The sequence below is a fragment of the Pelecanus crispus genome, chromosome 3 (genome assembly GCF_030463565.1).
Source record: "Pelecanus crispus isolate bPelCri1 chromosome 3, bPelCri1.pri, whole genome shotgun sequence".
NCBI classification, from domain to species: domain Eukaryota; kingdom Metazoa; phylum Chordata; class Aves; order Pelecaniformes; family Pelecanidae; genus Pelecanus; species Pelecanus crispus.
Window position 1 is genome coordinate 91050323 of NC_134645.1, and position 15372 is coordinate 91065694.

General features: G+C 37.7%; 1 protein-coding gene across 2 annotated transcripts in view; it reads left to right on the forward strand.

The window, feature by feature from the left end:
* The window catches only part of RNGTT (RNA guanylyltransferase and 5'-phosphatase), a 196152-nt gene that overhangs the window by 160566 nt on the left and 20214 nt on the right, over positions 1-15372 (forward strand). For both annotated transcript variants that reach the window (XM_075707673.1, XM_075707674.1), the window contains one exon: positions 1797-1863. In XM_075707673.1, coding sequence (XP_075563788.1) covers positions 1797-1863 — 67 coding nt within the window. The remainder of the gene's footprint in view (positions 1-1796; positions 1864-15372) is intronic.

Here is a 15372-nt window from a genome sequence, read left to right on the forward strand (position 1 = left end):
ATAGTCTGGCTTTTTTAGCTCTGAAGACCTGCATTATGAATGAATTTGACTTACTGTGACTGAAAATTAGTTTGACATGCTCATCCTGACTTCCATATGTGAGTACTGCAGAACCTTTGTGAAACAGTACCGGTCTTCCCAACGGAGTCAGGCATACTGATGGGCTAAGGGAGGAAGCCACTTGCCTGTCCGTACTGTGACTGATCTGCTCTGGTCCTTACTGGTCTTTCCTTCCTTTGGGTATTTCTGTCAACACCCAGGAAATTTTTGTATGCGGTATCCAATTACAAAAGGATTTTTGAAGATAATATATACTTCAACACCACTTCTTACTTTTGTTTTATATACGTGAATGTTTCAACTTTGCCATTTTGCCAAGTTCTACCAATTCCCACTGTTGGTGAACCAGTTTAAGGTCATATATATCATATTGTTTTCAGAACTGGAAATAATCAAGCTCATGCTAAGCTGTGTGCATTGTGTGAACTGAAGGTCAAAACAATAATTTACTGCTGTCTAAGCTTTTGTTTTCTTTTGTTTATGAAAATAGGCCTAGAGATGGTGAGATTTTAGTTGGAAAATGACAACTAGTTTACATATAGAAAAAAAGTAACTCACTATGAATTAGAAGTTTATAAAGTATATAAAGAAAGAGACATCTCAGTGTCAGTTGAGCAGAATGATGCCTACATTCCTACTTATTTTCTGTTTTTTTCTAGTTAGGGGGAAATTTAATCCATATGTGAGGCCTTATTGCTAACGGGAATGGGATATAAAATTGAAGGAAAATGCAAAATAGCAAACAGTTTATGAAAACTTGGAGCTACTGAAGAGTATGATGGGTTTTGAACGTCCCTTTTAGTCAAAACAGAAACTCTTTCAATGGTCTGTCATTGAAGAGTTGTCCTTATGGGGTGTCTGTATTTCAGTGCAACACTTTTGGAGCCTCTGAAGTGGAGGGGATGACCACTGTGGCTTTGTTTAGCAAAGAGGAACATTGTGATTGTCTAGTTTGAACAGCACAATGCTCTCCTGACCTTTTCACTGGCCCGTGATGTTCGTGTCTGCTTGTTGATAGCAGTGGCACCCTAATGCTCCTCCAGGATTTGGAGTTTGTGTGGTAATAACATTGCCTTGCACGGTATCTACAGAAGTCAAACTTACTCTTTTCCAGAAGTACCAACAGTCGTTTGAGTCAACTTACCTCACTGTCCTGTATCTTGGTGGTGTACACAATGACTTTATAAAGAGTTGAAGAGAACAGCAGGCACAAACTGCATCTGGGGCTCTTTTTATTTAGGAAGCCATTAGACAATATTGCAGAGATTCTCTATTATTTCTCTACTTGTAGTGATGCCGCTTTTTTATTACTGTGCGTACTTTTATTTGCCCTAATCTGTTTTAACTCTTAGGCCTGCTGCTCTGAATGTGTGTTTACTAGTCTTTTCTCTTGCTGTCCCTTTGTCTCTAACAGAGTCTAATAAATAGAAAAGGCACATACCTGCCGATTTTCCATGTTATTGAGTGACATCCATCACAAAGAAGCCTGTGAAATGATTTTGTTGAAGAGCTGCTTGCACCATAAACACAAATTATCGGTGTGCATCCATCTTTAAGTCACATCTTTCCTTTTTTCTAGTAGTTTAAATAGAATTGTGCAGTCAGCTTTGCAAAGGTAGCTCTTGCTGCCGTAATGAAGCTTGTTACCCTGCTAGGGTTCAGCAACAACTATTGGAGATGCAAAAAAACTTACAGATGTAAAGTGATATCTTAAAAGATTTTTTTCATTTTTTTAGGCTACTCACCCAGAATGTTGGTCTTCTTTATGTTGGAAACTTTGACAGACCTTTTGCACAAATAAAGGTATGATTAATAAGTTGGGGGGAGGTGGGGGTGGGAGGTGGCTATTTAAATAATTTAACTTCTGTATGATTTAAGTCTTGATTTAGAGAACTTCAAGTTATCAATACAGCTTCAGGAAAAATAATGGGCAACAGTGCTACTTTGGTGATGTTTACCATATTCTGGGTTTGCTTTTAGTTACGTCTGTGTACTTAACTTGTCAAAGAAGTTTGTCTTTTCCTATCATCTTTTGATTAATTTTGACTTTGGTTTAATTATCAGAAGGAAAATGTTGGGGTTTGGTTTTTTTGTTTGTTTTTTTGGGGTGGGCTTTTTTTTTATTACTTTGTCAGTAACATTTTAAAACAAAGCCACTTTTGTAACTCTGTAATTCTTTAAGTGATCCTTGACAGGGAAGACACTGCAGTAAAAAGCACAGATTGTTTTCCCAGTATTATTAGATTTATTATGAAAGACTTGTACAATTGCTGGAAAATCGTTTGTCTTTTATGACTTACTGTTTCTTTTCCTTCAGTTGAACTGTAGTAGTTTCCCATTTCTAATTGTCAGTTGCTAATTAGTTATTGTCATGTCACTTGCAAACAAAAATGTTTTACAAGAATATATGGACTGATTTTGATGAGTTTCATTGGGATCTTTCTTAGGGCAAAGAGAGGGAAGCATTAGCATGTCAGTCATTACACTGGGACGTGGAAATGTGGTATCTGTTTTAGAATGCTGAAATGTTCCTGTGTCCCAGATCATACCTGTAACTACTATATATTCTGCATTCTTGGCAGCACTGTTCCCTCTGTTGTAACCACACGCTTGTGCCTCTCAGAATTTTAAAAGCCTTGATTTTGTTTTACATCAAAATGAAACTTAATTTCTAAAACTCAGATGTGTTCCTTTGCCATCCCTAATTACATTACTAAAGAATGGTATTCCCAACTGTATCTAGCTAATACTTGCTTTTTCTAACTTAAACCTCAGTACTGTTTTAAAATTACTTTAGAAGAAGAGATGCATGCTTTTCACCTTCCCTGTTCCTTTCCCCCCATCTCCCCAGTTCCTACATGTATATTACTCAGTTTGGCTCATAATCAGACAATTCAGATGTTTCTTGCATGAAACGTTGTGTTGCAAGAAGTTTCATCACAAACAATGCTGTATATTTTTGGTGCTAACCCTTCAGAACAGTGCTTGTTTAAATGCTTTATAGAAGTTCTCTCACACAGTTCTCCCCTTCCAAATGAGGCCCCATTCCTGCCCTCGCCTGCCCCATCCATTTCTAATACTAGGCAGCAAAATGGGGAGGTGTTCTCCATGGCTGGGAAGAGTTTATAAGTTCACTGGGTGGATTTGAGAGAGAAGCAGCATATACTGCACTCATTTTCAGCCGTTTGCAGTCAGCAGTGGTACTCCTCCTATCACTTGCGGCTGGGGAGAGGCCCTTCTGCTCACAGGACAGCTGCAAAGCAGCAGCTGTGCAGGATCAAACTGCAGGACTGAGTATCATATCACTAGCAAATGCTTAGGGAAAGAGTGCAAAACCAAGATAAATACAAAGTACAGAGCAATTTGCAGGCAGGGCCTTCTCTGTTGGAAGTTGTATCTGCATCCTGGTGCTTAATAGACTCAGTTGGACCTTCCTCCCTGAATGTGCCCAAGGGATTTTCCACTAGATTTTCAACATACAAAGCTATACTACCACTGTGAGTTAAGGTATTATTTTATTTCTTTTAAACCAGTTGCCTAATAATTAATTTTGGTTCAACCTAGGCCTTATGTCAGGAGAAATGGTGAGCAGTCGTTCTTCTATTCCTGACTTTATCTTCTCTTCCACATTACCTCAATCTTGCATCTTCCAAGCTGCAAAAGCTTAATCTATTTAATTGCTCCCTGTATCCAACCATTCAGTATCTCCAACACATACTGGTTTAGTTCTTCATGTCCTTATGTATTTCTACTGTTGCCTTTTTTAAGGTAGGGAAAGGCACAATATTTAAGATATGGGCACAATAACGTTTTCTGTTCTGTTTGCTGTTCTTACCTTATATATGGTACAATGCTTGATAAATATCCAACATACATTTAATTTGAGTAGGTTAATATTAGACTTTCTGGTAATATATCGCTGGCATAGTCTCATCGTAAATGTTGTATTTGCCACAGAATAGGTAATGTGGATATTGAAAATAACTTTCAGTTACTACCTAGGAAGAACAAAGCTTATTATCCACTAAATTACTGTAGATTACACAGACATGTTTGAATAAGCTAATTCCATAAGCTGTACTCTGTAAAATATAACTTATTTTTGGACTTACAGGCATATATATGGGCATGTATTAGCACACCGTTGCTTTGCTTTGTTTCTGATGCTAAAGGTAATGCTGAAGTGGTAAGCTAATTTGTCTCTTCTGTGGCTTGTATCAACAGCTGCAACCAAGAAATGGCATACAGTTACAAAAACAATAAGCTTTTTTAATTGAGGCTCCTATCTGATTGCTTGGAGATTGTAGAAGGATGTTGGCTGCATGACAGCAGGAGGAACCGGTGCAGAGTGATGGGGCTGCAACTTCATAGACATCTTCAGCACCAAAAATGGGGAGTAATAATTCACAGTGAAAGTTGGTGCTGTGAAAATAAATTTATGTACTCTGGAGATATACAATGGTCTTTTGTGACTGTTGACACAAGTTTCTTTCATTCTTCCCCCAGCAGTTCTTCAGGTCTTTCATACATGGTTGCTAATGATTCCACCAGTTAAAAGACCTGTGAACCACACTTGGTCCTGGAATGTATATAAGGCAGAGTCTTTGTAACCTTTTAGTTCAGATTTGCTTTTGCTCACTGTATGATGGATTGGTCTCTCTCGTTATATAAATTACCCACTTATGTTCATTTGCAAACATCCCAAGTGTTATGTATTCTATCCAGATATGGCATTTCTTGCCCAACGTGTGCATTAAGGAATGCCCCAAACCACTACACTCCTCTGTCGGTGTAGATTTATTACTCCAGGTGAACCATCATTATACAGGATTACTTCCAATGCATTTTAGTGCACTTTCAGTTGGACAAATAGGAATGTTACCAGGCCTTTGAAATATTCATAGTAAACATATAAACTGCCATGCTAGTACTCATAAATTCATGTTTCCATTTATGTGCATTTACAAAACTGCAAAGAGAGAAGCTCCTTATCAAAGTATCCCTTCCCAAAAGCAAACAAGTTTGATTTTCCAGAACTGTGCAGGAGATAATTGCACCGGTGTCTTTGATGATGAAGACTGTAGATGGCAAGTTTGGGAAAAAAGTTTGAAATACTAACATCTCTTCTAGGATGATTTTTCTATGTCTTTCTTTTTCATATCAATAATTCATTAATATTTAAATATATTAACATTTATAATGTTTCTGAGACATACATAGAACTGGTAAGATTAACCGAAATTACCTGACCTTCTTCCTCCTGACCTGCTTTCAGTGGTGTCATTGGTAGTGCTTGATAGATGTTTGATCTCTCTACTTCATTATACAAAAGAAATGTGAAGCATTCACTCCTCAAGCTTTTGAATACTGTATCTGGTAGCAGATAGATAGAAGAAATGGAAAAAAAGAGTGTTTTTCTGGCTAGAGGGATCTGCCTGGAACTTAACTTTTCCAATAATGTGCCACTTCATAGATATTGCAAGATTCTGTATGTTGCTACTTTGGACAGAGTTCATGATACAGAACTTTCAAGTTATTGCATAGTGTTTGTGATTGCTCTTGTTCTAGGGTAATATTCAGTGAATTTCAGTAAGTCCAGTGACTCATAAAAATGATGGCTATTTCAGTTAGCTGCTGAGAGTACTAAAGTAATTAGTGATTTGAAAGTCAAATTTGCTGTGGCAATGAATTCTCATCTTATTTCCAGGGGACTGTTCTTTAAAGTTATATTGAAGGAATCGATTTCATAGAGGGTAGTTCATCTTAATAATTTTATTTTGTTTCTAAATTAAATTATTTTAAATTATTGTTTAATTCTAGTGTCTGTTCAAAGGTGTTGTAAAACAGTTTCACTATAAATGTTTACTTTTTGTATCTTTTCCCGTTTAAGTAGCTATGTTAGTAGTAGTAGTTACTGTCATATACTTCTGCATTCATTCAAAGAACTTCAGAGCAATTCAGTGATTTACAGCTTTCTTTGGACCTTAAGTGGTTGTATTTATTAAATATCTCTTGGAAACTGGATGAAACGAGAAAGGTTTCTATAAGTGACAGTCTTGATCAGCAAGATGAAGTATTGACATCAGCTGGAATTAACTGGCAAACTTTCTTAAATCTATTTACATTAAATATTGTTAGTATTCTTTTACTAACAATGAAGCTATTAAAGCAAAAATTTTGTGTTTATTAGAAGAAACTAAATCCATTGTCCCAGCATCCATAATAGTCACTTGATGGAAGGGCGTGCTATGGGGTTTTTAACCTGTTTACAGAACAAGAAGTCTTCATAACATATATGACATGCTGTTTTTAAAATAGAGATTGGGTCAGTGTAGATTAGAATGAAAACTTAGCTACACTATATCCAGTAATTATAACTATAAAGAAAATGATAATTGCTTAATCAATTTATTAGGATTGAAAGTTTTTGCAGTTCAGTTCCTAGTTGCTTCTGGGATTAGGGGAGACTGTTCAGTACACTGTGTTCTCCATTATTAATCAGTAATGAAGCTTCTGGCAGTCTTTACTATTGAGCTAATGACTAGTTTCATTTTGGGCTCTTAACCCATTAAATTACCATTTAAATAAAGATTAATTACGGCTATTTTATTTTTAGTATTTTAAGAGTAGTTATTAAAAAGTTTCATAATAAATACTACTTTGTTCAAAATAGAATTGCTCGATTTAATAGAATATGAGGGCAGTTATGGTGAAAAGAGTATTTTGGAAATAGTGATGTGTTCTTAGTATTTTCTTTCTGTGGTAGGAGCCCAGTGGAAAGATTCTGAAAGTTTTAAATTTGCTTCTGGGGAATTTGCTGCTGTAGTTACAACAGTCTTGTGGTCAAGGACTAGCAAGGAATCAAGCTCTCTGCTCTGACCTGCAGCTCGGTAGCCGTTTTCTGTGATTTTGTTAAACTTGAGAACAGTGCTGCTGATTGCTGAGACAGCTAAACCTACCGCCTACGCTCCAGGACTGCAGTTCGATTCTAAGCTATTATTTGCCCAACTGCCTCATTTTCCCTTGGCAAATACACTTTTAACTTAAAACATGATAAAGCATAGTGGAGCTCTGCCAGAGAGGTAATTGCCCCAGAATAATTTCTCTGATCATACCACATCAAAACCAGTAGACCCTCCAGATACAAATCCATCCACCTTTACTTTAAGATCCACAACTTATCAGCGCCTCAGAGAATTTACTGTAATGTTACCAAGAGCTGAAACATCTTCAACACAGCTGCTTTACCTTTGTCCAGACATAGAGGCTGAACTGATGTCTGAGAACCAGGCTCTGAAGTCTAGCCTCATTAATGACTCCTTCAGCATTATCAAACATCTGTAGATGATTACTGAAGTGATTGGCCACAATTTACAGAACAATCTTCTCCTGAAAGAAGAGGGTGAAGGCATGAATCGGTGAACTTGCTGCTTTCAAGAGCTTGTTTCTGAAGCTAGGATAAGCTGCTGATTTCTTGACTGAAGCTGGCATGTTTTTCTTCCCTGAGTGACAGTGACTTCTACTACCAATTAGTGGTCCCAAAGCTGGGTGGACTGCCACTGTCTAATCACAGAGGACGGATATGGAGCACCTTGTTAGGGTACAGCTCTTCAGACTACTCCAGATTCAGGAGGAGAATTAGTCCAACTTTCCCTGTACAATCAGTTGCTGTCCTGGCAGAGCTCCACAACATCGACGTGGTATTTTGGCAAAATACGTGTACAAGTTTTCTCTCTGTGCCTGTTGACAGCCAGTAAGAGTATGTTGGTGCCCTAATTATTTGATGCTTTGCTTACTGGACTTTCATACAATTGACAGAGGTTTTTGCGTTCACTGCCACAGCAGAAAAGGATTTCTTTTTTATCATGGTGAAGTCATAGTCTGAGTTTTCTGTTGCCTATCTCCCCTTCTTGTTATTTTGTGCTGTTACTGTATTTTATGTGATGTGAAATGCCACAGAATAAAACATAAGGATATCATGCCTTCAGCTTGAAGAAGATGACAAATACAGCCCTCGAATCTCTGGAGTGAGACGATCCTGAGAAAAAGGAAGTACAGATTTATCTGTAGGTGTTTGATTCTGGTTGTTCATGTTGAAGACAAATGATTTCAAACTGAGACACCACTGGGTTGAACAGGGGCCTGTCAAATTGAAGAAGAATAGTGGTAACTTGCTTGGTTAGCTTAGCCAGATAATGTCAGAGAAGGATTGTTTCATCTTCATATTAGCAGAGTTAACACAGGCAGTGAGGGGAAGAAGAAGGGGAGAAGATTATTTTAAACTAGGGAAGTAATGATAGGAGAACAAATGGATTATGCTGGATGGCATAATTTTATTCTGAAAGCTGAAGAATATTTTTGAGAGCTACAGATCTGGATCCAACTTCCGCTAGCAACAAACACCTTTACAGTGTTGAGAAGGAATGTGATAATTATATGATTTGATGACTGTAAAAGAGGAAGATAAACTCAGATAATCCGAGTCCCTACATTTCATTAAACCCAGTCACTCTGAATTAAAACACACAAACTGAGGATAAAGCTCTATAATACTCTACCTCTTCTGAAGTTCAAACTATATCTTTAGGATAAAGTAATCAACCTTAATAATATATATTTATTATTGTTAAAAGTCTCCAAACAGAACTGGTGGGTGGCCCTAATGTTTTATAGAGTTTTGTGGGATGTCACAGCAGGATTTTCACATCCTCTTGCTAGGTGTGGAAGCTGCACTGGGCATCGTTGGAATTGCTAGTCTCGGGCTGTTGAGAAGCTGCATAAGGAAATCCTTCTCTTCCTTTTCCTTACTCTGTTTGTGTGTTGTGGAAAACACCTATATTTGTATGTCATGCAGAAGTCAACACATGGAAACAGTTTTAGCACCAACACTTAAAAAGTGGGGTTCGTGCCAGGTAATCTTTCAAAATAAATTTCTCAATGGAGTGGGACTTTAAGCTTTGTTACAAGATGACGATGTATGGTCTTAATGCCTTCTGGTGCCTGAACCTGTCCTCCTTTTCTACGCTTCCCTTTCTTCTGCACTGATTTCACATAAAGGACTGAGTCAAATTTAGTATCTTAGTTTTTATCTTCACGGTGCTCGCATGGTCTGGGATATATGAAAAGTTGCCTGTCATAGGGTTACGGGCTGTGTTTGCCTTCCTCAGGAATGCAGGAAGGTTTTACACTAAAAATAAAGTTAATTTTCAGCAGTGAGAGGGTTTTCAGGAGGGTAGTCTATGACTTGAAGTCAACCTGACAGAACCTGGAATGGTTACACATCTCGCAATCTTCTGTCCCAGGTTCGAGGTGCCTTTCTTTGACTTTGTGTCCTAAACAATAATCTGAACATATTAAAAACCAAAATTCTAAATTTGTGACAACGGTAACAGAAACTCTGAGAGGTAAAAAACTGCCCTACCCACACAGTTTATATCTTGTAAAGGAGATGAGAGAGGTGCTAGAGGGAATTTACTGAACAAACTGCAAGTTAGAAAACGTTGTAAGGTGCTAGCAAGAAATCACCCATTGCTCATTCCTAAGTTACATGTTTGTTAAAGGTAGCAAATTAAGCTCATTTTGAAAACAGGATACTTTTGAACCAATACTTTGAGAATTAATTAGAAAAAAAAAAAACATATGGCTTAATTCTTTATCCCTTGACTTCCTTTCATTTCTCTACATCTTAACATTCTTTATTGCAGCTTTTCTCAAAAGCAATTCCTAACTCTTAAGGGTAAGGGGTCCTGACTGCCTGTGTGTTTGTATAGTCCTGGGAATATCAGAGCCCTCAGTCCTGCCTGGGAATGTTAGACACCAATAGTATAAATGAGTAGTAATATATTTTATGTGTGCGTTTATATTACAGTAAATGCCAGCATACAGTGGGCATATTTACTGTCTACAGACACACTTAGTGGAAAAAAACCACTAAAAAAAAAATAATAATAATCTAGCCTTGGAACTGGTGATGTAAACAGCAAAGGAATAACAACTAGAAAATCTGCATGAGCACTGCAAAAACTGAAGCAGTGATTTTGTATGCTGTCACAATTGCTGCCCCTAAGAACAAAATGTTAATGAGCTGTAATTTATAAATTCCTCTGTTCTGATGGATCAGATAGTCCCCATTTTGGTTTTTGTCATGATTATGCCTATGAATTCAGTTTAAAAATTTGTTCTTTGTGAAGCATGTGGTGTTCCATAGAAGTCCACAGAATTAGGAAGATTACCTCTGCAGTTTTCTGTTGTTGCTGCCAATAAGATAGAGTAATTGGTGCTTGGTTTTGGACTATGATTTTTTTTCTTTTTTTTTTTTTTTAAATTGGGCAGCTTTTGTTAATTCAGCTCCTAGTAGTTTTTTTTGAAAATCAATCCAAGTTTGTTCTTGCTTAAGCATAGGGTAAATTAAGCCTTCTGGAAAGGTTAAAATAATAGCTAATTGATTGTGGATCTTAATTTATTGGGGTTTTTTTTTAGTTTTCTATTTACTTCTGTATTAACTCTTTAAGAAAAAATCTTCAAATGCTTTTGATGAGTATTGTAAAAATGAACAGATTGCAGTTTTTTAAGCCTTCCATTTCCTGGGCTTTGGAATACAAATGCATCCTAGCGATAGAAAATCAGTATGATAATACCTTATTCTCAAAAAGCTTAGAAAAACAAGTGCTGACAAAAGAACCTCATGAAGTTTAAACGAAGCAAATGCAGGGTTTGCATCAGGGACAGAACAAGCCCCTGCAGCAGCTCAGGCTGCTCTGCAGAAGAGCACCCGAGGGTCCCAGTGACAGCAAGTTGAACGCAAGCCAGTCATGTCCCCTTGCTCTGGTAAAGGCCAACCATACCCTGGGTTGTGGTAGCTAAAGCATAGCCAGCAGGTCCAGGAAAGTCACTATTTTCTGCTCGAGCGTTTGGGAGACACATCTGGAGTAACTGTACGCTGTTTGGGACTCCCCGGTGCAAGAGAAGTCACCCTGCTGGAGCGATTCCGGCGGGGGTCATGACGAAGGATAGAGCATGTGGCCTATGAGGAGAGGTTAAGTTGGGTTTCTTTGGTCTGAAGAAGAGAAGGTAAGGAGGGGGACTAATTGCAGTCTTCCATTACCTAAAGTGAGACTGCAGAAAAAAGAGCGCCAGACACTTCTCAGAGATGCTCAGGGAAGGAGAAAAGGGAAAATTCCAGTTGGCTGTAAGGAAAAAATTTTCATGGTGAGGTTGGTTGGGCATGGCAGCAGGTTGCCTGGAGAGACTGTAAAATCTCTGTCTGGGGGGGATTCTCAAAGTTTAACTGGAAAAGGCCCTGAGCAACCTGACTCATCCTGGAAGTTAACCCAGCCTAGAGCAGGAGGTTGGATTGGGTGATGGGTGGAAGCCCCTTCTAACCTGAATTTTTCTGCTTCTGCGACATTCTAGAGTATAAGCAGTCACCACTGTGAAATATAACTAGTTCTTAAGGATATATAAAACTGCATCATTTATTGTGTTTATTGGGAAATTGTACAGTTTGATATTTCTGAGCCTCTGCTGTTACTGATTGAATAGAGCTTAATTTCAGTCCATAATATTAACGTGCAGTATACCAGCCAGTTCTTCCTCCTTAACTTTTCCTATGGCTGCGACTATAACTTGCATTATACAAGGCTTCCAACACTTAGGATCTCTTTTTTTCTTGTTAAACGTTTACCTTTGTAAGTGGCTGGTTTTCTCATAATATCAAAAATTTGAAAAGATGCATCTTTTTTTCCATTAAGAGGTAGAATTGCATTACCTTCCAGAGATCCTATGGCTCTCTTTCAAAGAATGTGCTGTGTTTTCTTCACTAAAATGTTTATTTAGAAGAAGAAAGGTTGGGGATTTTTCCTTTGAAGTTGTTCTGCAGTTATTTTCACATAATGAGACAGTATGGATTTTTTAATGGAGTGTGTGGTATATGTTGAGAATAAAGCATCTTTGGCTTAAACTAAAAATCTGTGAGCATAACTGGAACTGAGAGAAGCTGGCGTTCTCAGGAATCTGGGTAAAACTTAAGAGGTTTATAGATTATTCAGAGCCATATAGCTAATTTTATAAGAATGATAGCAAAGAAGAAAAGAAATTGGAAGTGGCAGCACTGGCAAGATTAGTAGCAAAGCTCAAGAGTAATGGGCTGGAAGAAGAGCAGCCAGTGCATAGCTGTTGGATGTAAACACGCTGAGGAGACTTTGTAAATATGTGAAATGGGGTGTAACTGTTGCGCATAATATATATTAGTAAGGAAAAATTAATGCATAAGAGTGTACAACACGGGACACCCGAGTACTGCAGAAACAAAACTTGCCTGTATGCTGGGAAGACATGGTCATTCTGTCTAGCATTCATACCTTCCCTTCTCCTCCAGTCTTGTCTGCGACCCCTCTTCCAGCAGTGACACTGACCTACAGTGATTCTTAGGAAAAGCTGCCAAGATTAATCCCTAAGACCATTCATATTTGCTTCTTCAATTCTTTTGGTTGGAATACTTTTGTCATAATACCTATGAGATTAAGCCAACCAGCATTTTTTTATCGCATTAGGGATGGTTGATTTGGAGTTTCCTGTTTCCTTTCATTTGATGAATAATGAGATTTGAAACCAGGAGTAGCTAATATATGTGCCATCAGACTTTAGTTTTCATTATTTCCTTTTTTTGTCTCAGCATTCCTTCTTGAATTCATTTGCTTTCTTACCTTCTTGGTAATTTGCCAAATATTTACTGTTCACCCCATACAGATACTATTCTGAGAAGTATAGTCATACGGAAAACTGGATTTTCAAAGTGATAAGCAGATTGTGCTTACAGTAGCTTTTCTATGCCCAGTGGTATGAAGACATACTATGATAAACACGAGCATTAGGACATGCAGATTATGTCTCATTAAAATAACACATTAGTAGACAAATAGTTTATTTTCCATATTGAAGAGACAGCAAAAAAAAAGGGTTAAGCTGTGTCTCTGAACCATAAAGTTATTGCTCACTACCAACTAAAAATTGCTGAGAAAGATAGTGAGAATGAGAGGTTTGTTTTAGCAATAAATGAGCATAGATATTGCAGATACTTCTCATCTGCATTGCGTTGAGCCCTCATACTTGTCATGATGGAATAAGTGATCAGGTCATTGTAAAACTGCCAGATTTCTCGTGCTGTAGTGCAAGTTGTGTTGTGCTATTGTCCTCGTCCTCTTTGTCACATTGTTCTTTCCCAGGCTTCAGTGTTTGAGAGTGTTCTGGCTGCTGTACGTGGGTGATTTTGGGCTGGCACCATCTTTTGTTTTGCTTTCTTATGTTTTACAAAAATCATCTTAGAGAAGAGAACGATTTGTCCATGGTGATTTTAAGCTCTTGAACATGGTAATTTGTTGCTGCAGCTGTTCCCGTGTTATAACTGCATTGTCAAACCTGGTTTGGGTGTGCCTCTGCACACAGAGCACATAATTTGTTCTGAGTAATTGAGGATACCTTGATGACAACAGCTGTTTGTGGGGCCAGCTCCTGTGCTTGACTGAGTTGTAACAGGGACTGGTTTTCCTTTGATGTAGACATCGCCATGTGTAGTTTCCATAAATGCAATTGCATTTGCATTTTCTTTTGACTAGAATACAATACTCAAACAGTACAGCAGTATGCTCTAGCTTCTCGGAGTTTTAGGCAGTTTAGGAAACTCATTGTAGATAATTGTCTTCTCAGAGAAAGTAGTGTCCTAAATTTGTTTGTCTTTATTGTTTCCTTCAGAAATTATTCTTTTTGTGTCATATTTGTTATCATAATTGTTATTTGTTAATCTCTTCTGATTTTTGAAATCTCGAACTTTTCTTTCTGCATTAGACCTTTCTGCAATAGCAGCTTTTGTTTGTCCTATAGGCAAGTGAAATAAAGGTAGTAGAATGGATGATAGTCAGAGAGAGGGGGAGTAGATACAAAAAAAAAGGTTTTAAATAAAATTATAAAAATTGAACCCTGTTAGAAATTTATTCTGATCGAATCAGGCAATAGCAAGGTATGTGGACAGAGTCTTTTAGGGTGTTTTTTACCTGTTTCTTGATTGTTTGTTGTTTTAAAGAACCATGAGAACATCAGCCAAGATCAGGCTTGAGTGGGAAGGAGAAAGCAAATTGTTGTTGTAAACAGTCCATAGGCAGAGTATATCTAAATTTGTTAAGCTTTTTGGAGGTGAGTTATTTTGAGTCTAAACTGAACAAATGAGGTTGAACTTGATAAATGAGGTTGAACTTGTAGTACCTTTGTGAAATGCAGATGATAATGTCTTTAAAATAAATTACTCATGAATAAATCAAGATGTTGAAGTTGCAAAGGGTGAGAGATGGTATAACAGGGAAATTCTTTGAGTAGGAAATTGTTTCTGAGACCTTTCTTTATAGTGTATATAAAACGCATAGCGAACATCATGAATGAGAAATATTTTAAATGTCAGATACTGGTAAGATTGTAGAAAAACAGTTGACGGCAAAAATGATCATATTGAGAGGTACTGTGCTGGTTTAGGGCTAGTAAAAGGCAAATGCAGATTAAATTTAGATAAATGAAAAAGAATAGGCCCACAAACAATAACCCAGAAGGCAGAAGAAATATCAACCGAGATAATTATTCAGGATATCAGCTTACAAAGGAAAAGGGGTTGTGGATAATATCCTGTCTAATTATAATACTTATAAAAGAGGATAGTCACATGAACTAATTTCAGCCACCATATACCCCACAGGCTCCCTGTATAGACACTGGAAAACAGTTGAATCCGAGGGTGAATCTGGGAACCTCTAAGAACAGTGCCTGCCAGTTGCCTCACTGGGTCTTTTAAATTGCTTTCTAGAGGTGCCAGTCTCTCTCAGTGGATTACATACTGAAACTAGTTCCTAAATTTTAAGTACCTAAAGTAATGGCGCAAACACTCGTCTTGCCTGTCTCTCTGGACTTTTCCAATTACGAAATTAAAGGCTGGAGTAAAACCAAATTCTTGTTGTACAGCTGTTTTAACTGCAAGCGAGCATTTCCAGTATAGTATTCCCCACAGACAAGCTTTGTGGCTTAAATGTCACTTCAGCTACTGCTAATAGATTTCCAGAGATCCATTTTTTTCCACCATTTCTATCCTCAGATGTAATCTGTAGAACCAGATAAATCGTGCAAGTTTAGGCTCTGTTAGACCTCTGATGAGAAAGCTGGTGGCTCTTAGAGAAGGTTAGCAAATAAGGAGGAAGGTGGAATTAAACTAGATTGTGCCCATGAAAGGCTGGCCTGTAGGCGAAAAGATGAGATTTCATACTAGAAAAGTAGCAG